At 40.2% G+C, this 27,659-nt stretch overlaps 1 protein-coding gene and 1 long non-coding RNA gene across 6 annotated transcripts; one reads left to right on the plus strand and one right to left on the minus strand.

The window, feature by feature from the left end:
• LOC148002599 (uncharacterized) lies at nt 1–1,743 on the minus strand. The gene is made up of 2 exons (XR_015633431.1): nt 1,006–1,743; nt 1–559 (listed from the first exon to the last, which is right to left on the minus strand). It is a non-coding gene; the product is annotated as an uncharacterized LOC148002599 (long non-coding RNA).
• Cd200 (Cd200 molecule) lies at nt 1,330–27,659 on the plus strand. 5 transcript variants are annotated; one of them, XR_015632579.1, is made up of 6 exons: nt 1,330–1,585; nt 9,918–9,999; nt 12,640–12,966; nt 14,967–15,234; nt 17,399–17,542; nt 26,328–27,659. XR_015632579.1 is itself a non-coding variant. In XM_087575420.1 (6 exons), the coding sequence occupies exons 1-5, from the start codon at nt 1,478–1,480 to the stop codon at nt 17,539–17,541; spliced, it is 933 nt and encodes a 310-aa protein (XP_087431546.1). In that variant the 5' UTR covers nt 1,330–1,477; the 3' UTR covers nt 17,542; nt 26,328–27,659.

The raw sequence follows: 27,659 nt of genomic DNA on the forward strand, positions 1-27,659 counted from the left end.
ATGGTATGTACTTACTAATAAATGGGTATTAGGCAAAAAGGTACAGAATCCTCAGGATACAATCCATAGAACTCAAGAAGGTTAGCAAGCAGGAGGGCCCAAATGAGGACACTTCATTTGGGATGGAGAAGAAAACAATCATGGGGGCAGAGGAATGGAGGGACCTGGGTGGGTGAGGGGAGGGGAAATGGATAGATGGTTCTAGCACCTATAAGAAACCTTTCTAGACCCATCTCAATTTTGTGATCAGAAAAGTCTTCCATGAGCCAGGTATTTAAACTCTTGGTCCCCAATTGATGGCATTGTTTGAAGAATGTTTCAGAATCTTTTGGAAGTGTGGCCTTGATGGAAGGAGTAGGTAACTGGGGCCAGGCTTTGAGTATGGAGAGTGCTTTCCTCCCAGTGTTCTCTCTGCTTTGTACTTGTGGTTGAAGATGTGATCTCTCTGGCTGCTGTGCCTTCTGGTCACTTAGGGACGCTCACTCCTCTTGCAGCCGTAAGCCCAATAAATCTTTTTCCATATGCTGCTGCTGCTCTTAGTCATGCTGCTTTAGCCCAGCTAGAAAAATGTAACCAATATAGTTAAGTGTTCCTGTAAAGCTTTCAGCAAGGCGAAGCTTCAGTTCCAGGGCTTCCTGTGATTCATTTAATCTATCCCTTGGTTCTTAATCTGTTTTAAGGAACACTGCAGGGCAGTCCAATAGCCAGAAGGAAAGCGCCTTTGGATTTTCAGGAAGTGTGTTTACAGGTAGCTCTGAGCCCTTAGGACCTCTAAAGCTCTAGATAAGGTCTCATACCTGGTAACTATAGTCACTCACACGTGCGCGCGCGCACACACATACATGCATGCATTCACGCACGTACACACACACACACACACGCGCGCGCGCACGCACACACGCACTCACGCACGCACACACACACTGGCCTTTAATATACCAAATTGTAAAATAAAGTTTTTCATTTTTTTCTAGGGTGTCTGTATGAATCCCCTTACCCCCTTACCTTTTTCCAGATCATTGTTCTGCTCTCTGTACAAGACCACAGGATGAACCAGGTTTCCGAATCAATTTATTGTCCACTTCAATTGTGTCGCCCTCTACTGCCTTCTGGCACCCAGTGATGAGAATGCAGACAAAACATTCATACACATAAAATAAGATAAGTAAATCTTAAAAAATATATAGAGTGATTCTTTTACGTTTTTGCTATATTACTCTAACATAACAAGCAGAGGCGAGAGAACCTGAGTTCTCTGAGGAACGGGGAGGGGGAACTTGGAGGGGGAAGGTCGGAGAAGAGAGGGCGTGGTCCGCGCTCGCCTCATCCACACTAGGAGCTGTAGCGACTGCGTGTGCGTGTGCGGTAGAGGGGGCTGAATGGTCGTGTCCCTGTGACAGGTGTTGCGGAGATACCCTCCACAGTGGAAGAGCTCAGACCCGGAGACGCTGGTGTCTTACTGCGGCCCAGAGCAAGGATGGGCAGTCCGGTGAGTGGAGATGCGAAAGAGGGCGGAATGGGGCGATCTGGAGCCGCGGAGCGGAGCCAGCGAGGGAAGCCAAGAGGCTGTTCGTTGGAGAACCGGGTATCGGGGATTAGGGCTCTGTAAGGAGTCACGGGCTGGGCTGGGGCCGGGAAAAAGCCCAGGAACGCGTGTCCCTGGGGTAGGCGGCTTTGCACATTGCTGCTATTCCATGGCGAAAACATGGCCAGAGCTCCATGGAGCCTCACGTCCCCTGTGTTGGTCTTCTACCTGCAGCAGGGGTGTAGCCTAGTAATCTTGCTTTCTCTCTCTCTCTTGCTGCATCTCTGGTCCTTGCCTAGGAAGCCATCAAGCATCTAGTAGTGCTGGGGCGAGCAAGCTTCCAAAAGGACTGTCAGCTCCAGCTCAGTGGTCTTGTTAAAAACCAAGATATTTAGAGAGGCCGACATCTTGAGTCTTCAGTAGCGTTTATGAGGCAGAATTTTTTTTAAAAGAGGGGTGGTCATAATCCCTATTCTTTATACACAGGGGATTGGTAGAATTGGGTGAGAATCTAAATGCAATTAAACCCCTCAGGTACTGCTTTTCACGGGGCTGGCAAAGACCACAGACCCATTATTGCGTTACCTTTCTTAACAAAGAGGAACGCTGCTCTGCCAGCTAGATGCTTTTAATGTTCTACAAGGGATTGCTTTCCAATGTTTTACAAATTATCGGGGAGAGAGGTTCATCTTTTTTTTTCTTCTAAGTTCCTGTGGCTGCAATGAAGATACAAAATCACACCTAGAAAGAATAGGAGAATGAGAGCTGTGCACCCAGCCTGTGTGTAGTTGCCAGCTAAGCCCCAGGAGCTAATGAGCATCCACCTTCTTGATAAAAATTATAGTAGGATTTTTTTTTTTTTTTTGGCTTCATGACTGGACTCTCTGGTAAATTCTTGATTGGTTAATCTTTTAGCATCTGTTAAATTCAAGGCACTACATTCAGTGCTTTAACTGAGGAATTGTCACCACACCTGGGATCTCGCTGCAGCATTGACTTGCTGCTTTGCAGACGAGCTCCTAGGATCTTTACCACTCGAAAATGCCATTTTAGATTTTTGAATATTTGCATATGCACAATAAGATCTCTTGGGAGCGGGACTCTGGACTAAGCAGGGAATCCATTCATTTCTCATGTAGGTCTTACATACACAGATAATGCCATGATTATACGGTTCCCTCTTGGCGACTGTAACCGTCGCATGATGGCAGGTGTGGAATTTTTTTTACAAGACGACTGCCAGTACTTGGAAGTTTTAGATATTAAAGCATTATGATTTTCCAATTTCCCACCTATGTTTCATTTAACCCTGAGACTAGTACTGACGTCTTCCCCCAGGCTCCAGAGAGGTTAATAATGTGTCTTACCTAGTACATTTAGGATTCACTTTAGACTGGCGTGTGCCCTGGTTACCACCCGGCAATCCCACATCATCTTTCTGAGAAACAGGAAGCCTACCACTGTCCGGCATGGACCAGAGAAGAATATAAATAAACGTGAAATCTTAATAGTGAAGCCTCTCCTTTGACTCCCTGGTCCCCAATCTCTGTGGTTTTTGTTTTTCACCATCCCCAGGACCCACTCCTCAGTCTTACGCATGCATCTGCTTTTCCTCTTGTCCTACAACACTGTTATTTTTCACAACAAAAGCCAGGTATTCCTGCATTTTCTTATTACAGCTTTCTTATTTTCTTATTACTGCTAGGGTCTAGGCTTCATTGTGAAAGAAAGGCATAATGGTTAAAAATAATGGTGTGGAATTAGCATGCCACAATCTGCTAAATGGAGATAAGTAAAATAGATTGATCCTTTGCTGCAGAACCAGAGGATACATTTAGCTAGATCGTTCCAGCTACCTTACATGATAGAAAGAATGGAGAACAGGCTGAACAATATGGAGAAAAAATTCCCGAAGTCCCCAGGGTACTTCAGAGCTAAAGCCCTTTTATAAGGTGGTGTGGATGTACAGGAAAAGGAGAGGGAGAGCAAAGGTTGCATGCATCATTTTAGGGAGCTTGTCACTTAACTTCCTAAAGGGTAGTGACTTTGTTGTGACCCTTAGATCAATGAAGTCAAGAGAAGTCTCAAGGTAGGCATGGCGTACTTGAGTCCTCACCCCCAGCCAAACATCCATCATCTGTGTAAACAACAATTTGTACCAAGGATCGCTCAGATGATAGAATTTTTAATTTTTCTGTAGCCTTAAGTTTGTAAGGAAAACCCAACTATGCCATGTGGGTGGATACCAGAGCACCCAACTTTGTGGTTCTCCAGAAAGTCTGAAAAACTGGGGTGTGAAAACAGAAAAGCACTCAGGTCTGGGGTGGCATTGGAGATGTCCACAGGACAAAACATCACCTCTATCAGGGTGATGAAAGATCACAAAGAATACCAGGACAAGGACTATAATGGAGGTTCTATGTTTGTGACCCAGAATTTCAGTGAGTGTGGGCAAAGCCAGGTCTTCTCTCTGACTGCCTACACCTACAGGGTACAGTTGGCCTCAACAGAGGCACCCACACTTTGTTCCACTGTTCATTTTGTATGACTTCAAATTGCAGACCATGGCTAGGACGACTCTCCTTCTTGTGCTACCTAAACCCAACAGAAGATGAGTATGGACTTTTCCAGTTAAGTTTTTGCCCTATTTATAAAGTCACTGTTTAGGAAAACTCAAGTTTACATAATGAGATTAATGAACTGGTGTGTCACTTCTCCCGGTAACATTCCCTCCACTAAGTTTTAAGTCGTGGCATACACAAACCAAAGCAAAAATTCCATACAGTGGGAAAGAAAAGGATATTAAAATTGAAGTGCTCTCACTGGGTAGAGGAATTCTTGTACCACATCAAAATTACTTCCAGATCTTCAAACACTGTTTTCCAGCGCTGGGTGTGGTAGAACACACCAGCAATTCCAACTCGGGAAACAGAAACAGGAGGACTAGGAGTTCAAGGCTATCCTTGGCTACATATCAAATGCCAAGACCACCCTAGACTACATGCTATTCTACTTCATCCTACCCCAACCAGACTCTTCATTTTTTTAAAGACTCTATTCAATTTCTCTACTATCTAACCCTAAGACCATAGGAAAACAGAAATCAGAAGACAACGAGAATTTAGGGCAATGAGATTGACTCACTTTAGAGATGTTGTGGAAAATAATCTCTAGAGGTCACTGTATCTGAGAGGTCTGGCAAAAACAGGGCTTCATTCAGGCACACCTTGAGAATGACAAGAGTCCCTCAGATGGCAAACCATCCTTTGACAACCATCTCTTGCCAAACCCCCAAACCAAGGCAATTTAAATGGATATGGTTCAATGATTTAGAAATAATCTTCAATTTATCAAGGTAGCAGAGGCTGTCTCTATGTAGAGGTTGATAACATACACGTTTAGAATAGGGTGTCCACACAGATTTGTTATATCAGTAGATCAGAGCAATTTGATTTGGTGAATATTGACATTCTTGTGAGCCAAGAAAAGGGGGAAAAGTGAAATAACACTGATTCTATATACATTGCCTTTGCCCTAACTCCAGGAACCCAGTGCTCTCTGAGAGTGGTATTTTCTGGGAGTGTGGCAAACCACACTGTAGTGTTATATTTTCCCCATTCACAAGGAAGAAGAGAAAGAAGGGCAGTCTTGGGAAGGGGGAAGGGAAATGCTAGGCAGGTGGTTAATATATTGGAGTCAGAGTCTAGGTTTGAAGGCATATGGTGGACTGTGTTTTGGAAGAAGTTATGGCCAAAAGCAGACTAGTAAGCTCAGTCAAGACATAAACATGGGAAGATGGTCTGCAAAGAATTAAGGCCCATTAGACCCTTAAGGAGGAAGTTCTACTCTGAAGCATGAGCTTCAAACTGACACAAACAAGAAAAGTACTTTAGAGGGAAAGCCTATGAAAATGCACACCTAAGTCAGTGAGGGCAATGCACACAGGGGGGTGCATCACAGTAAACTACCAAGGCAGAGAATGATGTGTGCACTTCAAAGCAGGGAAGGTAAGCTCCTCTACTACGAAGCTATAGAGAGTTTTTGGGAGAAAGATCATGAGGCCTCCCCCTCATGATCTAGGCAAAGAATTACAGGAAGCTAAGGAATGCTGAGACCAAGAGAAATAACCTTCCCAATGGAAGAACATGCACTTGATTATCCAATAGAAAATGGTCAGCCCTGAAAATATATGCAAACAACTAACTATATATTTTCAGCCCTGAAAATATATGCAAACAACTAACAACTAAACATGTACTGAGCATGTATATACAACAACAAGATAAAGAGTCTAAGAATTTGAAAGACAGCAAGGGAAAGGGGAATAATGTTATACATATTGTATATATATTCATATATAAAATACATATATAATGTAAATATGTACATATGCACATTATACATATATAAATTTCTCTGTGTGTTATATATACACATATATATGTATATATAAATCTTTCCTCTTTCCTTTGCTGACTTTCAAATCCTTGGACTCTTTAATTGTTGTTGCATATATATATATATTTATATATATACATATATTACATATACATAAATACACAGTATGTATATATACATGTATTATATGTGTATAATATAATATATTACATACAACTTGTAATATATTATTGAAAGAGAACAAAGAAAAGGGGAAGTATACTTATTATAATCTCAAAAATATTTAAATGAAAAAAGAAAGTGCCAACCCATGCAACAATGAATTTAAGGAAGATTACTTTAATAACATGTAAGTATTTTCCAATATGTAAAATGGGTTAGTAGAGTAGGGGGTCTCTACTTTATCTCTCAAGGTCTCCAAAGCACCGGTCAGAGTGCTTAGCACAGATAAACTCAATAGATGAGGAAAGAAAAGAAGCATTGCCCGAGGCTCAGGTAGATCTGCTTGGAGGTTTTACAATGCAACTTCCTCTTCTGTACAAGTAGTTTGCTATGAAAATAATTAAAAATAGTACAAAAGTCCCAATGACAAGTGCTGAGACCAGGGTACTAGAGCAAGGACTTCACATGGGAGAATTTCTTGTGTAAAGTGACTAAGTAAATATCTGGGAAGGAGAAGAGTCTGGCAGCCAGTGAGACTTTCTCGTCTAGGGGGGAAAAACGTCCAAAAGAAACACTTCACACAGTAAAGTGATGATGAATTTCCTGTCATTGATAAAGTTGTTAACCCATGCTGTTCCATTTTTCCTTTCAATTGGTGTGGAAGGAAGAGGCAAAGGAACCAGAGTACTAGAAAACTCGGCAGTTTGAAGGGTCTGAAAGGTTGGCCAGGAAGAGCTTGGTGTGCAAGGAGGAAACACAGAGGTATAAGGCCTGCAAGCACCCACGTGGGTGCTGAGCTCCAGGGGATGGGCCTCTAGGACTTCATGGAGCATCTGGTGGGAACTTTTAGCCAATTTCATAATGCCTGTCAGATTGCTCGGGCCTAGAAACTTATTAAATGCGATCCTGACAAATCAGCAAAAGCTTGATAATCCTCACGATCACATTTTTTTGAGATAGAAAGGTACAAAAAATATTTTTACATTCGTAACTAATTTTAAAAACCAACAGTGCTATAGTTGTCCCCTAGGAGGCTTTGCCAGTGCTTGACCAATACAGAGGCGGATGCTCGAAGACAACCACTAGACTGATCAAAGGGATCCCAGTGGAGGAGTTAAGGGAAGGACTGGAGGAGCTGAAGGGATTTGCAGCCCCATTAGAAGAACAATATCAATCAACCAGACTCCCCAGAGCTCCCAGGGACTAAACCACCAACCAAAGAATACACATGGAGGGATCCATGGTTCCAGCTGTCTATGTAGCAGAGGATGGACTTATCTAGCATCAGTGGGAGGGGAGACCCTTGGTCTTGTGAAGTCTCAATACCCCAGCACAGGGGAATGCTAGGGTGGTGAGGTGGGAGTGAGTGGGTGGGTGGGGGAGCACCCTCATAAAAGCAGGGGTGAGGGGGGATGAGGTAAAGGGTTTGTAGAGAGGAAACCAGAAACGAGGATAACGTTTGAAAGGTAAATAAATAAAATAACCAATAAAAATCCAACAGTGTTTTATGCACAGGGTCAGACAGTTTGTCGGTGTGGTTATGATTGTATGAAGTTTGGAGCCAGTGCTTGGGTTTGAGTCTTGTCTCTACTACTTCCTGTCTATGCTACCTGAAGAAAGCTACTTAAAATCTCTCCTTCACATTCTACATTGTGCAAGCGTTGATATGAACAGCACCTTCTTCGTAGCTTCCTGAAGTGTTGGGTGAAGTAGTTGATCTCAAGTGTTAATGACAGCGCCAGGTACATTATGTGTTCAATATATGTTAGTCTTGTGACTATTAGTAGCTTAGTCACCAAAAGCAAACTAAAGTTGAAATAAATGTTTTGATACATTTATCATGTATGTATCTATTCCCGTCATTTATTCTTGTCCCCTGGTCTTTCAGACCAGATAGTCATGTATCTACTACCCTAGGTGAAGAACATTATCACTGAAAGTCAGAGAAGTTTCCGAAAACAAAGTTTTGTGATAATATTAGCCTAGATACTCAAGCTTTAAAACCCCACACGCTGAAAGAGGAGGGAAAAGTTCATTCCAGAAAGAATTGTTGACAAGCTCCAGAGTGGTGGAAGAACCAGCTTTTCTGACCCTAGGGAGATAAGGGTATTCCAGTCCAAGAGAAGGAAAAGGCTGACTGGTGTCTACAGCCAAAGCCAGGCACCAACTTGTATAAAAGAAGGAATATTGTATCCTACCCCCTTGCAACTGAGAATCAAACATAGAACCTGTATATAGGTCTTGAGTCCCAAAGAAGACAGAATGAACTATAGCAGACTGCCACAGGCACTTAGATAATGAATTTCCTTTGCTCAGTTCAAGGAGAACCTGGAGTAGTTTACAAGAGAGCTGCAGTTGGCCTGTGAAGTAATAATTATATGAAGCATGGTCTTAGTGACTGAGAGAAACACAGCTATCTTAGCAAACACAAGGTAGAAAAATGGTTGTAATAAAAGACCAGAGCAGCCCCATGCTGTGCCTTGGTGTGCCGTAAGCCTCCATACCTTCCTGGATTGCAGATGTAATGCCAGAACTGGGGAGCTTCATAGAGTGTTGGGGTGCTTGGAAGCTGAATGGACAGAAGGTACTACTTTGACTGAAAGGAAGTTTCTAGCCCCAGTTGGAATGGCAAGGTGAAATAAAAATGAAATTCAGTTCATGAAAATTACAGAGAAAGTTAGCAGTAGTATAAAAAAAATATAGAATTATGGCTACTGAGATGGCTCAGTGTCTTGAGGCCCCTGCTGCACAAGTCTGGTGACCCGAGTTCAGTCCCTGAAACTCACATGAAGGTGAAAGGAGAGAACCGAATTCCATCAGCCTGGTTCCTGACACACCCTGACCTTCACACATAAAGCATAGTTCTTTACTCCCATGCACATCACATGCATGCGTAGATGCACACACACACACACACACACACACACACACACACACACAGATACAGAGACACACACACAGAGAGAAAGAGAGATACACACACAGACACACATACACAGAGACACACACAGACACACACACACAGACACACACACAGACAAACAGACACACACAGACACACAACCCCCCACACCACACACACACCCCCACACCCCCACACAAAGTTAGCTACAAACATATACATCTGAGAAAGTACACTTTAGGCCCAGTGAAACAGTTCTGAGGCAAGCATAAAGGGTAGCTGATCAGAACACTCTGTCTCCTCAGTTTATTGCAAGGCAATGCCCAGAATAATATTTTCTTAAATAGTACCAGGACATCTATCAGGGCACCTCTGACCAGTTCCTGACCAGTTAAAGAAAAGTAAAGCACTGAAGGAATAAACAAAGTTAATATTAGTGCTGGCTTCAATTTTTTTTTTTTTTTTTTTTGAAACTGCATTTTCAAGAACCGGCCTCAGCGAAGCTCAGGGCAGTAACATTTCTGAGAAATGTTTTCCTTTTGAGCTTTGTCCTTGATATTAACAGTAGCTGATTATTTAGAAGGGTAAGCTGTCTGACATTTATACTTTCTGTATTTTTCTCTATTAACGTAAGGCAGTTTGACTCAGGGAGCCTACGTATCCAAGACTTTGCTCTCCACAAGACAATGGTGGCTTTAAAAGCAAGGCTCACATGGCCAGGGCTATGAAAGAACCACACAGTAGCTTTCCCCTCCTCACATCCCGAGCACTCTGTGATTTCTTCTATGTATAGCCTTGGCTTCTGTTTCCACAAAACTCTGGCGGGTAAACGCTTGACTCCTGCATTTCCTAGCATGGGTATCATAAGGACTTCTCCCCGGCTCTGTCCAAACGCAACCTCTCTTTCTGTCATTTGCTTTCTGTCTTCAGGTATTCAGGAGACCTTTCTGCCATCTGTCCACCTACAGCCTGCTCTGGGCCATAGCAGCAGTAGCGCTGAGCACAGCTCAAGGTAAAGACCCTCAGTTCTTCACCTCTTCATCGGGAGAGCCTCTGGGGCGAAGCTCGGCCACTCCTATGCCTATTAGGCTAGTCCATTCATCTGCATGAACTACTTGGGCATGCTATCAGCCTTGGAACAGTGGGAGCGGTTCTTCCCGGATTTCCATGCTTTTGGTTTCAGAGTAGCAGAACAATTTGGCACTCAGAAGCGATTCCCGTAGATAAACTAGATTTAAGAAAAACATCCCCTCCCTAGTAAAATAAAATGCCAGATTTTTGCCCCCCCCCCAGAGAACTGGGGGAGGGGGATATATTTGAAAAATAATTCCCTGGACTTAATTTTAAAGACCTGGGAATACTTGGAAGGCCATCCTTAAAACAGAGTTCATCTGCTTCTTACAAAAAAGTAAAAGGTAGAAAAAAAAAAAACAACAAAAAAACAAAAAACACTGTCACTCAGAGGTACATAAGTTTACATTGTCTCCTGTATAGCAATTCTGCCCATTTCACCATGTCTGAATTTTCTATTTTTTCTTGTCATTTTGAAGGAGCTTGCTGCTCCCTTTCTGTTGGTTCTTTTCTAATCACTGTGGTGTGATGTCATCATTAGTCTCTGAGAAGGATGCTGACGATGAAGGACTGGCAGGCTTTGCCCCCACCCAGAGCCCTCACACACTATGTCCATGACAGGATTTACTGACCAACTAGCAGAATTGAAAAGGATTCCAAACAAGCACCAAACAAGAATTGGTAACTTTCCCACTGTGGGATATCCTCTCCAGTCAAGCATAGCTTACCACATGCCCAATACTAGTTTCAATCGCCTTTCCATTGTACACTCTAAAAGCAACATTTTTTTTTTCAAACACATTCTGCAAGCTGTCAAAGGTTCTCAGGAAACCCTAACATCATCAGCGAGATCCTGCTTTCTATACTTGTCCTTGCCTTCAAGGAGTTCCGTCACTAAATGACCATTAAATGGTGGTCCGAGGTAGACTGGCTGCTATGCCCTCTTTAGTCTCTGATACTCCGGGGAAAGTTTGTGCAGACTTTATTTCCTGCTTCCACTTGTTAGTATTTTGTGTGCTTGGTTACCCTTAATGAACACATTTTAGTTCATCTATATGTTGTCCATCATTTTATGGTTTAGTTCCTGGCTATTGTTTGGTGTGTGGACGGGGAGATTTGGACGTAGGCATCCATTCATGTTCAGTCTCTGGTTCCCAGTGAACGTAGTTACGTTGAATCTTTCCATCAGAGAAATGCATCACCAAGCTTTATAGACACTGAGTGTATTATGTTCTGGTGACCATTTGGTTCTGGTAATTTATGAATCTTGTTATGAGTTCAGCTATAATTAGAGTATAGAAGGGAACTGGGGGAATTTTTGGTCATATTGTATTGTGTTCAGTGTATTGTGTAAGAGTGTTCAGAAAGAGTAAATTTTTAAGACCAATTTCAAGTTCAGTTTGGGGAACTATTTTATTTTTTGAAAACATTATACATTTTATGACTCAGTGGTGTACATATCTGAGTAATACATATTCGTATATATGCATATATATAAACATATAATGGGTGTGTAAATCTAGTGTATTCAAATTAAATATAAAAACACCTATAAGCATATTTTTAAATGTTCTATATTATCGTATTTAAATTTTTGCCTTAATGGTTTAAAATTATGGAATTGGTTCTGAGAGACATACAGAAAACTCTAATATTATCACTGTGGATTTATAAATTGCTATTGTAGTTCAGCAGTGTTTGCTTTGTGTGTCTCAGGGTGAGGTTGCCAGGTACATGAGGTTTCATGGTTAATATGTTGTCTCACATTGGACTGCTCCCTGGTCCTTATCCTTTTGTTTTTCCATGTGAAAAATGCTGCTGGACTGGTGTTAGAATGTGTAAGCATATTTCTTGGGTTTTTCTTTAATTCTTTGCCTATACACACCCCTGTGTGTTACATTCTTGGGGAATGCCAAAACCTGGCCCTTCTGGCCTACAAATTCTTTATTCTGTGGCAGCCATTCTACTAAGGTGAACATGTGTTGAGATTTTGTATTTCCTGTTTTCCAGATCTCTAATTTCTTCCATTTAAATATGTCTTTTTTTTTTACTCACCCATCTTCATTCCAAAGTGCTTCTTGATGTATGACACCCAGATTCATTTGTTGTTAGTTCTTGGATATAGCATTTATCACTTTCTTTGTGTCCCTTTTCTCAAAGGGTTGGTCCTTTGCTATTGGTTATTTCCTATTACACAGATGCTAATACATTAAGTCACCTGTCAGAGTATAAGTGGCCCATACTGCAGAGATGAAGTCCTTGCAATAATATCTAATAAACATAGAGTAGAATGACAGTTGGTTGTCAAACTCTTTTGATCATGCTGGCTAGATCAAGTCTCCCAGAACATCATCCTGTTTATCACTCTCATTTTCCAGAGCCCTCTGTGATATTGTGCACGCACATGGGTGTGTGTGTGTGTGTGTGTGTGTGTGTGTCTGTGTGTGTGTGTCTGTGTGTGTGTGTCTGTGTGTGTGTGTCTGTGTGTGTGTGTGTCTGTGTGTGTGTCTGTGTGTGTGTCTGTGTGTGTGTCTGTGTGTGATAAGGTTCTATAATAGAAATGTTCTTTTTGGCTCCACAGTGGAAGTGGTGACCCAGGATGAAAGAAAGCTGCTGCACACAACTGCATCCTTACGCTGTTCTCTAAAAACAACCCAGGAACCCTTGATTGTGACATGGCAGAAAAAGAAAGCCGTAGGCCCAGAAAACATGGTCACTTACAGCAAAGCCCATGGGGTTGTCATTCAGCCCACCTACAAAGACAGGATAAACATCACTGAGCTGGGACTCTTGAACACAAGCATCACCTTCTGGAACACAACCCTGGATGATGAGGGTTGCTACATGTGTCTCTTCAACATGTTTGGATCTGGGAAGGTCTCTGGGACAGCTTGCCTTACTCTCTATGGTGAGAATCTTTGAGAATACATTCTCTCTTCTTTCAGAAATATAATTTCCAGGAGCACTGGGTATGTGGTTATGGTGCCTGGATTTTTTTTTTTTTTTGATTTATAAACTTGGATGGGTTCACTAGAAGGCTCTTAGCCTTTCGTGACTGCTGTCACTATCCCTGCAGAATTTGGAGAGCTGACGTCACTGCACTAAGTGTTTTGGTTGAAACTATCTTCTCTCTAGGATCTTGCCATCACCAAAATTGAAGGCAATGATGAGGGTGCCACATTCTCCACGACAGTGAATTCATCGATTCACTAACTCGGCTTTTAGATAGCAAATGTGCAATACGTTATCTCTAGAGCCCTTTACAACTTTGGAAACCAGCAGCCGAGGCAGAGTAATGTAGCCTGTAGCCAATAGGATGTCTTTCTTGTTTTAGCTCAAGGAAGCAGTTTCTAAGATTTCTAAGGGTACAGCCAGCAGATGCTTTTCATAATGAACTGACACCACTGGGACTGTAACAGTGTATAAGGCATTCTTTAAACATCCCATAGGCTTAGGGCTGGGATGAGAGTATTTCCTCTTTACTAAAACATGGCTGCCATGAAGCATAAGAAGTGGGACTAAGGAAGACTTTGTAACATCCAATGTGATGTGGTTTTAGGAGGGAGAAGACAAACCTAGCGAAGACATTACAAATAATGAAGCAAGGCTTTCAGCTTGCTAAGAGAATTGGCCATAGGAAAGGAGAGATTTACTACAAGGTACAATGATGTGGGAAATCAGATGGATGCCAGAATCTTCTACTTCCTCTGTCAGTGATGGACCTTCTCAATGCCATGTCAGGCTTCCCTCCCAATTTCCACTTCTCTGTCTGTTTCTCTTACTCTCTTTCTTCCTTTCCCCCCTCCTCCCACCCTCTTGTCTTCCTTTCCTTCTTTACTGCTTCTCACTTCATATTTTATAAGTTCTTCAATTTTTCCCTAATTCTTTCCTCTCCTGCTCATTCTTCCTCTATTTCCCAAATGGGAAACCTTTTGCTTTCTATCAAACCATACAATGTGCATCTAAGCCATTCTCTGATATCCCCATAGACTATGATACACCGTCTAATTGCATACGCCATGCTCATTTTTCCTTACTTTTACCTCTCCTGGCACCCTGAGTCTTGGAATTTGAGCACTCATCTTACAGCTCCACTCCCCCAGCTCCTGACATCTACCCAGCTCTTGAACCTACAGGCACAAACAAGCTTTCACTTATCACTGGCTTCTAATTAACTCATAGGTTGCAAAGCCAGCTACCGAAGGGTTGATTTGCACTGGTTGGCAGAAAGAAGGCTGACATTCCAACAGAAATAAAGTTGTTAGCTGGGGAGGCCTTTACAAAGAGAACAGGCTGCAACTAGTGTTGAAATTAGATCCTTTTCTTCTAAACATATTTTTCCAGCTTTGTCAGGTTATCCCTGAGGCCCTTCCAATAGTCACTCTCTGATTTCCTTAGTTATGGATTCTGAGTTCCTAGCTTGCATTTTGAGTAGGTTTTCAAACTAGGCAATTTGGGGAGGGGGAGCGAGACTCTCTGTCTTATTCAGCTTTTTTTTTTAATGGATTTTTCTCTAAATACCAGGCTCTGGGAACTGCGCCCTACCTGTTGCTTCTGATAGGTAAAGGGTATACATAGAAACACATAACAAAAGATTACTCACACAAAAGATACAGAATAATTAGGATTACACTATATGGAGGAGAAAAATATCATTTCATATCTTATCTTCATGTTTCTATCTAATCAGCCAGTTATGCTAGAGACAAAGTACAGATATGACATTTCTCATGCAAGGTTTGAACTCACTGGCAGAGATTGGGAAGAAGGAGTGTCATTTTATCTGTCTATCTCCCATTGTCTTTCTATGAGGATTTCCCCCTCATTCCTGTTAGAAAATGCAGAACTCATTCGAGCTGCTTAACTGATGGCAGGCCATGTGTTTTTTTTTCTTTTGTCGCAGTACAGCCCATAGTACACCTTCACTACAACTATTTTGAAGACCACCTAAACATCACGTGCTCTGCAACTGCCCGCCCAGCCCCTGCCATCTCCTGGAAGGGCACTGGGTCAGGAATTGAGAATAGTACTGAGAGTCACTCCCATTCAAATGGGACTACATCTGTCACCAGCATCCTCCGGGTCAAAGACCCCAAAACTCAGGTTGGAAAGGAAGTGATCTGCCAGGTTTTATACTTGGGGAATGTGATTGACTACAAGCAGAGTCTGGACAAAGGTAAGAGAGTCTGGGCAAGGGAGACTGTGGTGTGTCTGTTTATGTACTGGGAAGATAACAATGTTCTTCAGAGACTCTCAACTGCTTAGCAGAGGCCATAGTTAGAACATGGGGCAAGAGCAGGAAGAGCTTAAGGGAGCAAATACAAGTTTTGCTGCAGTCTTCCTATCCACAGAGATGACATTCTAAGACCTCCAGTAGATGCATGAAGCTGCAGAGAGTATTGAACCCTGTGTTACACACACACACACACACACACACACACACACACACACACACTGCTATCTGTAGTTAACTCAGCTCTCTAATTACATATGGTAAGAAATTAAGAAAATACAATCACAGAAATCTACTTTAACATTTGTATTTAGAATTCCTTTATGCAAAAAATCATTGAATATAAGAATGAGGTACAAAATCCAGTCAATATAAAAGTCAAGGCAGCTACTCCATGGTTAGAAGAAAGATAGCACACACAGAGTCCTTACACCAGGCAATTCACATCCTTGGTGAGGTAGGATGAGGTGACATCAGATGTTATCCATTCACTCCCAATAGCACATGAGCTAAAATTTATGGATTGTGTCTTTCTGGGATTTCTTTTTCATATTTTTGAGCTACACAACAGCCAACTCATGCTCTAGAAAGTAAAATTGCCACAAAGTGTTCATGGGAAACATATTGCTTACATACCCATGGTTGAAATTCATCAACAGGGAAATATTGTCTAGGCAATCACAAAACTGTATGTCCAATAGCCACAGTAGACCATGAAAGTACCTAAGGGGAAGGAGGTGGGCCTTAGCTCAGTCTGGGGATGAGGAAGGTTTCCTAGAAGACCCCATTGACATCTGTGATGAATCTTTAGATGATCATCACTGAGAAAATCCCCATCTGAAGGCTCACCACTCTTTTAAGAAAAACGGCATTACCATTTGTTTTTCTAGCTTCTCACATGATTCCTTCCAAATGACTCTCTCTGGGACTCATGGATACAAGTTTGAGAATGGCGTGTGGGTGACTATAGAGAACTTGGTTTCAAGCATGGCTTTCTCTCTCATTTTGAAACAGTAGTCCTGGGAGTAGCCCCCAGTGATGAGCACCTGAAATGACGGCAGCCCTGTGCGAGTATTTTTCAATAAATAAAACCTGGAAGAGTTGTCCATGTTACCTTCTTGTGCAGTGGCCTCCTAGGAGTAGCTCCTACACACGTGTCTGGATGAGCCCCTTAAAACCTCAATGTTAGTTAGAAATTGGGTGTTTAGGTAAATGTTAGTCAAAAAGCCTTGTGTGGTGCATTTGGACTTTCACCCAGGGAGTCTCGGGATCAGCCAAGGCCAAGAGCAAACGTCCTTGAAAAATGAGAACTTGAAAAGGTAAATAAGCTCTTTTCCAGGAATCCTGAATTTGACTTACATGACATACAGTGTTTTCTATTGCTTGCACAGCATTTATTTATTCTGTGAATATTTACTGATGACGCAAAAACCCCATATGCACCTGTAGAAACCATGGGAATGAGGCAACCCTAAGGCTTTCAGTTCAGTTGTGAAAAGTCTGCTACAGAGAAGGTTCTAGAAGTTTCCTCTCCCTTTGCGTTCTCTACACCAAAGAGCCAGTGTTTAGCTGAGCTCCACTGAGCACACCTGGGAAGAGATTTAGTAATGAAAACATAGATTGGAAGAGACGCGGTAGAACAATGAATGAATTGTTTCCAGTGGTCTACATCATGGGATTCGTGAATTTTTCCCCCTTCCTAATTTCCAGTGTATTTAATTTTAAAGAACATGAGGTTTGAAGGCACAAAGATTTGACTAAGCCTCAACTTTTAAATTTTCTACCCTGATATTGAGTTCAATTGGCTTTCTGAGTTAGGAGTGGTTTCAATTTTAAGTCTTTAACTCCTTGAATGTTTTCAGGATTAAGTGGCATTCAAAAAATCTTTTTATTATATGTAACTGCATGAAATATGGTGGCTGTTACTAACATCTAATGGTTTCACAAACCCTATGAGGTCATGACTGTAAGTTGTAACTATGTATGCACTTCAGGATAATTTTAGAAGAGCTCTCAGGAGTCATAAAAACTTACTTTTTGCTTTTTCACCTTTTACTTAGCAGACTCCTCTTCTGACTCCCCTTTCTCTCTCTCCCCCTCTGTACAGGATTTTGGTTTTCAGTCCCACTGCTGCTGAGCATTGTTTCTCTGGTAATTCTTCTGGTCTTGATCTCCATCTTATTATACTGGAAACGGCACCGAAATCAGGAGCGGGGTGAGTCATCACAGGGGATGCAAAGAATGAAATAAGGTAAATATTCTTTTCTTTATAATAACTTGTGGTTTGTTTGAGTATATAAATAAGGGGGCAGCATTGTTAGATTTATTTTTTATAAATACATGAATGCCAATGCTGTTTAAGAAAAGCTACAAGCTCGCTTTCTTGCAAGTGGACATTTTGGATTTCCATTTTTTGGGATGTTTTAAAGGCTATTTCATAAGTGAAGAGTAAGAACTCTTAGAAAGAAAATAGGAGTATAGTGATTGGATAATAGTAAAATATTGTGAAACCAGATAAAAAAAATCCTGCACCCACACAGGACCTCTTCACATGCTAATAAGGCCAATCTTTTCTTCTTTTACATCAAGCCACAGCCATCTGACCAGTTAAGAGACTGTGAAATTGTCCAATACCATCTCATAAAGAGCACTTCCTATGCTGCACTCCCATGATTCCTCAAACACTCTCCACATACAAGTGATTCACACATGTTCTTGTTACCTCATAGTATTCTTCATGCCTTTCCAGGCTGTGAGTTTCTCTTCATCCTCCACCACCAACATTGGCCACAGTATCATATACATATTGCCATATATAACATATATTCCAATAATTATATATATATAGCTCCATAAATGTTCATTTATTGAGTGAACAGATGCAACTAGCATGAGTAAGATATTTTCCAAATTCACTTCTTCTTGCAGTACCTTATGAACACCAGCCAAGTCTTAGATATTGTAAAACATCATATAAGATTGCCACCAAAACAAGAGACATGAGCTATATCTCAGGAAACAAACGCATTTCTTTGCTTTCTCAAGCCTGTGCTTGACTTATTAAGCACAAAGCTGGGATTTTTTTTCTTTGAAATGGGAATTTCCTAGGGTTAAGAAAGGGTAATGTGAGAGTTCCTTCTATCTTAGATAACTGAACTTCAGGGTCAGGGAAGAAAAAAAAAACAGTTGGTCTTAAAGTAATATTTTAGATTTTTATTTAAAAATCTAATCTCAAATTCTACCTCATTTCCCTTTTCGCTTTATGGTTCCTGGGCTGTTGCTGTTGTTGTTGCTGCTGTTGTTGTTGTTGTTGTGTGTGTGTCCTCACAACGTTTTTGATCACCTTATCTTGCCTAAATCTTAAACACCAGATTACTTCATATGAATTTGCAAAATGAGCAATGAGCCGCAAATGTCTGTTCCCCTTGTTCTGCAACAATATCGAATGGTATATAAACAGAAGCCATAGAACATCAAGCCCTCCCCCACAATATCAAGGGCAGAAATCTCTCTGATTCTATCTTATCCAAACATTTCCATTTTTCAATTAGGTAGTGTGTGAGCCCAGCAAGGGGAACCAATTTTTTTCTTTGAGGTCAGAATCAGTTCTTATCAGCAGGTTACAACAGCAAGACTGCTTTCCTGTCTCTCTCTCAACTCAGGAAAAAAAAAAAAAAAGAGCTATGGTTATCAATGGCATTCACTGTACAATATTCTCTGTTTCAAGTAAAATGTCCAAAGTCTTCAAATTCATTTATTCAAGTTCACTTTTGACTAAGAGTTGTGTTTAAGCCCAAGGTAAATTTCACTAAACAGGGATATTTGCAAGGTAATAGTTCTTTGTCCATTTAGCGAGTCTTAGATTTTCTAAGGAATAGAATGGCTAAACTCTAGAAAGAGGCAGTCAATGTCTACTAAGTCTTCGCCTTACTTAAGAAATAAATATTCCTGCTCCAGATGAACCTTGTGAACACTTAATTGCCATTTTGTTTGCAAATATTGACACGGCATATGGCCACGTCAATTCCTCTAAATGCTCAGATTTTGAGTAACTTGATTTTTTTTTTAAGATTTCAGAACTTTAGCAGCCATAGTATTTGATTGTGTATACTTATAGCTACTAAAATCAAGTGCCAATTATTTTGGAAGTCTTAGAGCTAAGGAAATACTGTCATGGAGAGCCATTTTTTAAGCTATGCAGAACTTTGTGAGAAAGAAAAAAGTTAAAGAATATAGTAACACTTCTCCCTTTTTTCATGCAATAGGTGCACCCACATCTCTCCATTTGCCTTCATACTTCCCTCCTTTACTTCTGTGCTCTTTCACTTTTTCTTCCTGTCATTTTTTGAGGTCATAGAACTTTCAGATATGAAAGAAAACGCAGTCAAAAGCATCGAAGTTCCAACACCAGTGATCACAAAGCTTCTGCTGTGAACATGAAAGAGGAAATGAGAAAGTCAAACTGAATGTGGTGTGTGTGTGTGTGTGTGTGTGTGTGTGTGTATGAATGTGTGTGAATGTGCATGAGTGTGTATGTGTGTATATGAATATGTGTGTATGAATGTGTGTGAATGTATATGAGTGTGTGTGTATATGAATGTGTGTGTATGAGTGTGTATGTATGTAAATGAATATGTGTGTGTATGAATGTGTGTGAATGAATGAATGAATGAATGAATGAGAAAGTCGAACTGAATGTGGTGTGTGTGTGTGTATGAATGTGTGTGAATGTATATGAGTGTATATGAGTGTGTATGTGTGTATATGAGTGTGTGTGTGTGTGTGTGTGTGTGTGTGTGTGTGTGTGTGTGTGTGAATGAGCAAGTGTGTACTTGGCAGTTAGATAAGAAGAAAGAGAAATGACGCTTGTCCTAACTGAATCTAAACAGACTCATCTCCATGGAGGGCACAGAAGCCAATGCGAATGTGTTCAGTTAGGTCAACATTTATTTGCTAATCCATCAAAACAAAACTCCTTTTACATCCCAATCACAATTCATGGTCCACAAAAATGAAAACAGATTTAGTTTTACCCAGAGGGGCAATCTGTAATAACTGCTGTTGTCTTTGCTTAGAGGTCAGCCTCCCCCAACTCCTCTTGTGATGCAGAACAGTGTAGGACATTGTCCTTTATTCTCTTTTCTGTCATACCATGTGCTCTGGAGGAAGTCGTGATAGCTACTAAGCCACTTTCCACCCAACTCCTAGCAGGATCACCACAGTCGTTTCCCTCGAGTCTACCCTTACAAGACTCAGAATCCTTTCAGGAATATCCTTACTTTGTTTTGCTTCCATGAATCAGTATTTTATTATTGAAATAGAAAGTGAGAAAGAATTCAAAGTTTCCTGGGGAAATTTTCTACCATCCCAAACCATTTTTTCTAGTAACAGTTGATGATGTCATAAGTTCGTAACTTCTCCATATAGGACAATGAAGTAAAATTGAGGCTGAGAATTACCTTTCATTTCACAATAATCACTCACCATTTATTATGTAGTATTATTCAGAAATCGATGAATGAAATTTTGGGTCTGCTGTGGAACAGATCACAGTAGACATCACCACATGCTAGAACTCTTTGTTTTAAGCAGCTAAGTTATTTTCTTCACTTTGGTTTAGTTAATTCAAGACTGGGTTGAAAACAAAAGAACACAGACACTCAAATGAGACATATATTCTGGACTTCACTTCTTTCATATAGAATATATTTTTGGTCACATTATATTTATCTTGACTTCCCTTGCTTCCTAGTAACCTGAGATATGAATGGGCTTTTGACAAAGCACAATGATTATATTAATAATTTACTATTTCCTGGATAGGAGCATACACTGATTCCTATTTTAAGCACACTATTATGTCAAGCAGTAAAGATTTTTTTCAGTGAACTTTGTGGTGATAAAATTCATCATTAGCTAGCAAGATAATTCAAAGAGGATTCATTTTTAAAGCAATTAGAACCTTTGTTTTTAAACTATAATGCAATGATCTCCAGATTAAAGGACTGGGTAAGTGAGAACCCATAACCCTATCCCAGTAACTTCCTAATCTTAGGAAGGAATATGATGCCCTATATGAGTGAAGCAACGGGGAACCTCTAATAAACTATTCAGGCTAGCATTACTGGGAAAATGTACTCCAAGCCTATATGAAAAAATGTGCATGTTTTCTCATGTGTAAAACTGGTACTCATCATTTCACAATGGCATGACAAAATCTGATCACCAATTTCTTGGCTGCCAGGCTCTCAAAGCCTGGGTTTTCTTGTATGGAACTCTTCTCCAAAACCCTACAAAACATCATGGAATAAATGAATCAAATCCTGAGTTTCACTCTATGGCAAGAACACCTGAGGAATGAAGGCATCATAATATTCTGTACAGTAACTAAGTGGCAGTTTAGCTCTAAGGTGGACCTCCAACTCCTTAGCTGCTTCACCATGGAGATCTAGATCGCCTGTTCACATTAGCATTATTTATTACACAAATTAATGAAATAACAAGGATTAGAACATTTTTAAGCTGCATAATCCTCTGCTGTCATTATTACTTTGAAGTTTAGCTTATGTGAAAGAACGTAATAGTCTTGTCTATTACCAGTTGTGTTCTTTCGAACTGCTGTGCCTCCTACCCTTGTTGTCTTCACTTTGAATCTCGGCTGTACAGATCCACACTTCATTATTAGAATAACCAACTTTATGTTATCTAAATTGGAAGAGGTTGAGTTACTTTACAAAAGTATACAAATAGCCTAGTCAAAGGAAGATAAATACTGTGTTTTCTATTGTTTCTTCATCAAATAGTCAGAAACTTGGTAGCTTACAACACAAAAATTCATTTTCCTACAGTCCTTCAGGTCAGAAATTCAACAAAGGAGTCATTGGGCTAAAATCAAAGTACCTTTAAAGCTATCTTCCTTTCTGCAAATTCTAGAAGAAAATCAATTACCTGTGTCTATTCAGGTGTTTCAGACTGAGTTCATTCCTTGTTTTTTGATTTTGTTTGTTTGTTTGTTTGTTTGTTTTACTTGTTTCCATGGATACAGAGGTAGTGATGGCCATTTAGGCCATTCTCAAATTGAGTTTCTCGCTGACTCCTCTTACCTTCATAAAGACTTGTGTGCTTGCAGCAGGCTTATCTCTATTTCTGGGCTCTTAATTAAATCATACAGACAAACCCATTCTTCCATGGAAGGTATTCCTTCCCACTTTCTGGAGACTGAGATGGGGATGAAACAGTACAACCATGTTCCTACCACACAGGCAGAGGTAGACTGGAGTAAGTGGAGAGACAGATGTTACCTGACCTCCAAGTACAGGCATCCATTCAATATCTTACCCTTGCTTAGTTCAGGACAAGGTTGTATCCAAGAGCATGGTCAGACCCTCTGAACACATCACTTTAGCTTTCTCATTCAAGCCTTGCCTCCTTCCAACAAAGCAAGACTTTACCATATTTTTCAAGATTATATTATATTTTCTGTGTCTCAAGTCTTGAACACACACAAAAAAATATGTAATTTCTGTTTTCTGTTCTTCATTAGTCATCACTGACTGTGACATTACCAAAATGGGTTCTTTTCATTGGAACCTCAATTCTTACATACTTCCTGCATCTCTGTACCCACACACAAATCACAGCAGCCAGCGTTACTGACCTTGTCCTGATATCTTAGTCATAAGTCCATTTGAATTCTCTGCAAGAGCAAGGTAAAATAGTACACTTAGCACTGTACATCACAATATCAGATAAGACCAAACTGATCTTTCCCGTCCATCATAACTTAGTAAGACACAAGTTTCTAACTAGGCATGATGGTACATGCCTGTAATATCAACAACTGAGATGTTGAAACGAAGGAATTTCAAGTTTAAGATTGGCCTGTGCTATGTGGTCAAAGACTGTCTAAAGAGGGGGGAAATGGAGATTTCTGAGTCTCTGATATTGAGAGAACAATATTATGGGGTCATTGTAGATATCAAGTACCTGGGTATTTTCCTCATCACTCTTTAACGCACACACTCCTTTTACACACACACACACACCCCTCAGTATAGCATGTAGACGTATCTTCTCTCGGTGACTTTTTCCTTTCACAACCTTCAATACAACCTTCTATTTCACAATAGAGTGTTATGGAAGTTTCTGTAGAGCAGAGAGCACCACAATACGGCTTATTTCTCTCTTCAGTAAAGCAAACTAGAAAGAACTTGCTCATTAGTTCTCCCAACTCTAAAATCTCTGTGGTCAATGGTTTATGACATTTATACAACAAAAAAGAAAAGATTAGCCTTGTATTTTGTAGCTCTTTTGAAGGTTTTTTTACTAAATATCATTGGGGCTTTTCATCTTCACAATGTGTGTATCAATAATTTCAGCTCGATTATTTGTATCACGTTTTAGACTGACAAAATTATATTAATAACACAATACAATGCTTTGAGTGTATGTACAGGTTAAAACAAGCTAAGGAATACCACTTGTTCACTACATGTTAAACTATTTTATTAAAACACTTACAAGCTAAGATTTTAGTCCTTTTCAAGTGCTTGATAACCTTGTTACCATAGTCACCATGTGTTACAATAGGTTTCTGGAACTCGTTGTCTGTTTAACTGAAATTCCCTTCATCTTCCCAGTGCTACTTGAGAAAATTCTATAATTGTATTCCTGTCTTTAATAAGTCAATATTTTAACTTTCTCTTTTAACAAAGGGTATTATAAATGACCTACAGAGTTGGTTATTTTCTAATTACTCATTTGTTTTATTCTCAACTACAACCACTTCTTCACCGATTCTGATAAAGTCCTATTTGTTTAAAACAAATAGCTGGGTACCTATGCTCCTTTCTCTGCATTTGGAAATTAGGAGCAATTACTGTAGCTATACAAATGCTGTGAAGGTTTTAAAGGAAATGCATGCAATTAGAAAAATGCTAAAAAAAAAAAAAAAAAGAAGAAAGAGAAAAAGCCAGCGCCAGCTAGCTTAGGGGATTGCCAGCAGAGTTGCTCTTGTCAAGTTATTTAGTACAAATGATTTCATCATTTATAATTTCAAGCTACCAGCAATTTGACCATTGGCCTATGCCATTAAGACTCCATTCAAGGAGTTGGGGATTTAGCTCAGTGGTAGAGCGCTTGCCTAGCAAGCACAAGGCCCTGGGTTCGGTCCCCAGCTCTGAAAAAAAAAAAAAGACTTCATTCACATCACTGAATCATAGGAAGGTTCCAATAAGTGCTGGTTTTTATTGTTTCTAAGTCTATGGTCCCTTTTGGTTTTAGCAATGTGTATTTAAGCATTTGCACACATGATAACAGGAGGAGAGCTCATAGAGGTGAACAGAGAAAAGGACATGGGGGTTACAGCAAGTGGGATTTGAGAGAACAGAACTCAGAAACTGATTTGAACACAGGAGTAGGCGTAATTGGGAAGCAGAACACACAGTATTTGTTTCACAAGCAGGTTTAGAAGTTCAAAAGCAAGATAAGGTGAGAAGGGAGAAAGGGCAGAAGATGCATATACTGAAATGAGCTTATTATGCCTAACATTGATTTATTGATATGGATAATATAAATTGCTTCATTTAGAAGATTTAGAATTATTTTGGCTAAACTGAGTTGTTTGGGAAGGATGTTGAGGGCTAGGAGGATGAGGAAGCTGGTTATTTAACACATTTAGGTATTATAATATATAATATAAATTGCTTCATTTAGAAGATTTAGAATTATTTTGGCTAAACTGAGTTGTTTGGGAAGGATGTTGAGGGCTAGGAGGATGAGGAAGCTGGTTATTTAACACATTTAGGTATTATAATATATATTATACATGATTCATTATAGAGACATTTATATTAGACAGAAAAACCATAGATGGACTAACAGTGAAGGACACTATGAAAAACTAAAAATAGCATTGTGAGCAAACCATATATAGCATACAATGAAAGGAAAGATTGGGGAGCAAGAACCACTTATTTAAGAGAAGTAGTCTGAGATCAGCTTCTCTGGGTTGTTTAGACTAAGGACCTGGAAATAGAAAACAAACCAGCCATGGAGGAAAGCAGAGATAGTTGACCTCTAGCAAAAGAGTTACAAATTCAAAGTCTCAAAGAAAGAGAAACCATTAAGAGTTTAGAACACTCCGACATGGAGTAGTCTGAGAAGCTCTGCCCACCCTAAACCTACTTCTTACTCATCTGCAGTAAAGTGTAAGTTCAGACTAAATGGATGATTTAAAAACAACTTGACAGGGCAAGTTCATGTCTGTTAAGTACAATTTAAAAAAATCAATTTTGGCATAAATTCTTCTCTTTTATTTTCTTTTTGTTATAATAATTCACTTGTATTAAAATATTGGGGTATATTAAGGGAGAAGATAGTGAATTACTGACAGCTGCTGAAAATGTTGGCATCTAAAATATGTAGAACTCTGGAAGATCCAGTAAAGTGACCTAAGAGGACACAAAATGGGAGGGAGGGACCAAGGTTAAATACCAAGTCTGATATCTCACTATCTACATTCCTTGTGGGGAATCTGACATCATCCCATTCTAGGCAGTCAGTAACTCTTGAAAACATTTTTGACTTAATAGTGATTATTCTCAGTCTGATGTCCTCAAGCTACAACCCAGAGAGAACAAAGCCCAGGGTTCTTCTTAGTTAGACCTCTCCAATCACTTGGTATTCTTGAACATGTGCCTTGCTTTGTAACCTTAGGTGATTCTCTAATCGATTACTAGGTCAAAAGTGTGGGATCAAGAGCTTAAAGACGAAGGAGATAGGGTCCTTGAACTAGAGCATTGTTAGTTCAAAGCCATTCTGAGCTTCACAGTGAGTGAAGTTCCTGGACAACCTCCTGGACTATAGAGTGAAAGTTGATATCCAAAAGGAAAGGAAAAAACGGAGAGAGGGGAGAAGGAGGGGGAAACTGTACACTGAGAGATCCCTGTATTTCTTAATTCTGCTGTTAATTGCTTAAAGTATGTTGAGAAATAAGAAATGTCCAATGTTGACACACTTCTCTTTCTTTTATTCAGAGCTCTAGAGAAATTATACAGAACCCTGAACGTGTTTCCCTGGTCTACTTGAATCTGATGTTAAAGAAAAGCAGGAGGGAAAAGGTCATTCTCCATAGGACCTAAAAAAGAGCAAAAGATGCAGAAGGAAGCCTGTGAGGGATTTGACTTTTTGCTGCTGTCCCGGGTCCTCAGTATTTACATTCCAAGAGGAAGTTGTGTGCCTCGGGTCTGTTGCAGGACTTGATTTTTGTGGAGCAATGCAGCGTCATTGCTGTTAGAAAGGCACCAGACTTAGAATCACCAGTGCCAAGCCGGCTCGCAGACCGACTAGGGCTCCCACCGGAGGGACAAATCATAGTCAACTTACCTCACAGAGCTTCCTGGTCTTTATACAAAGTAGAAAGGAGTGGGACCAGAAAATTTGCCATGTCTGAGATCTGATGGAATTTTAGGAAGAAAACTGAAGAGCGATCAAAAGAAGAAGAGAGAACACAGAAGGGTCAAAGAGCTTCGGAGAGTACCTTTTGCCTTTCTGTTGGGGTCCCACCTCTGGTTTTGTTCTTAGGTCCACCAGTTTGTTTCCCTGTTGTTTGAGTATCTAATTGACTACCTGCTACTGTTCCGCTGATTGTTGGCCTTGCTAAAATCCCTGATTCCCCTGCCGTTCTCTATGTGCTTCTATGAGGGTTACTATGATGAAAATAGAGAAGAATTTAGTGTGAAGTAACATTGGCAACCGTAATGTGTCCATTTAACTTATTTTTATAGCACGTAGGCAAATACCGTTAGTCTTAGCAAGTAGTTCACATCTTTACAAAAGCATGCTTTCCCTGTCCATTTGGCCCAGGATATCACCCTCTTTGAGGCCATTCTGAATCCTGTCTCGTGTAACGATAATATATTATGAAAACAGATGTGTTAAGAATTTCCTGTACAGCAGTCAGTTGTATATTCTCTCTCTCTCTCTCTCTCTCTCTCTCTCTCTCTCTCTCTCTCTCTCAACTTCTTTTTCTGTGACTTTATTTTTCACAAAGAGAAGGCAACTCTGGAATACAATCGCTTTGTTCTGAAGACATTTGTGGACATCTTAACCCTTTGACAGAACTAGTGACGTTGTTTTCTGTATCTTTTGCTTCATCTGTCTCTGTAGAGTGACCTAGGAATTCAAGTGTAAGTTGTTTTCATTGTCAAACTCGATATTTATATACTTGGTATGCTTTTCATGTGTTATTTAATTCCGTATAATTTTCCTATATTTGTATTAAAATACTGAGCAATTAAAAGTGTCAACTAAATAGTTGATGTGTGACATTCCCTTGAGAAATATAGAAATAAAGAATAACACTTGGA

This window comes from Rattus norvegicus, chromosome 11 (genome assembly GCF_021556685.1).
Source record: "Rattus norvegicus strain SHRSP/BbbUtx chromosome 11, alternate assembly SHRSP_T2T, whole genome shotgun sequence".
NCBI classification, from domain to species: Eukaryota; Metazoa; Chordata; class Mammalia; order Rodentia; family Muridae; genus Rattus; species Rattus norvegicus.

What these genes read in the sequence shown, in the direction of transcription:
- Cd200 (XM_087575420.1), top strand. Translation starts at nt 1,478, where the DNA reads ATGGGCAGTCCGGTGAGTGGAGATGCGAAAGAGGGCGGAATGGGGCGA. An exon ending in GCTGTTCGTTGGAGAACCGG is followed by an intron (nt 1,586 to 9,917) that starts GTATCGGGGATT and finishes TTCTGTCTTCAG; the next exon opens with GTATTCAGGAGACCTTTCTG. An exon ending in CAAGCAGAGTCTGGACAAAG is followed by an intron (nt 15,235 to 17,398) that starts GTAAGAGAGTCT and finishes CCCTCTGTACAG; the next exon opens with GATTTTGGTTTTCAGTCCCA.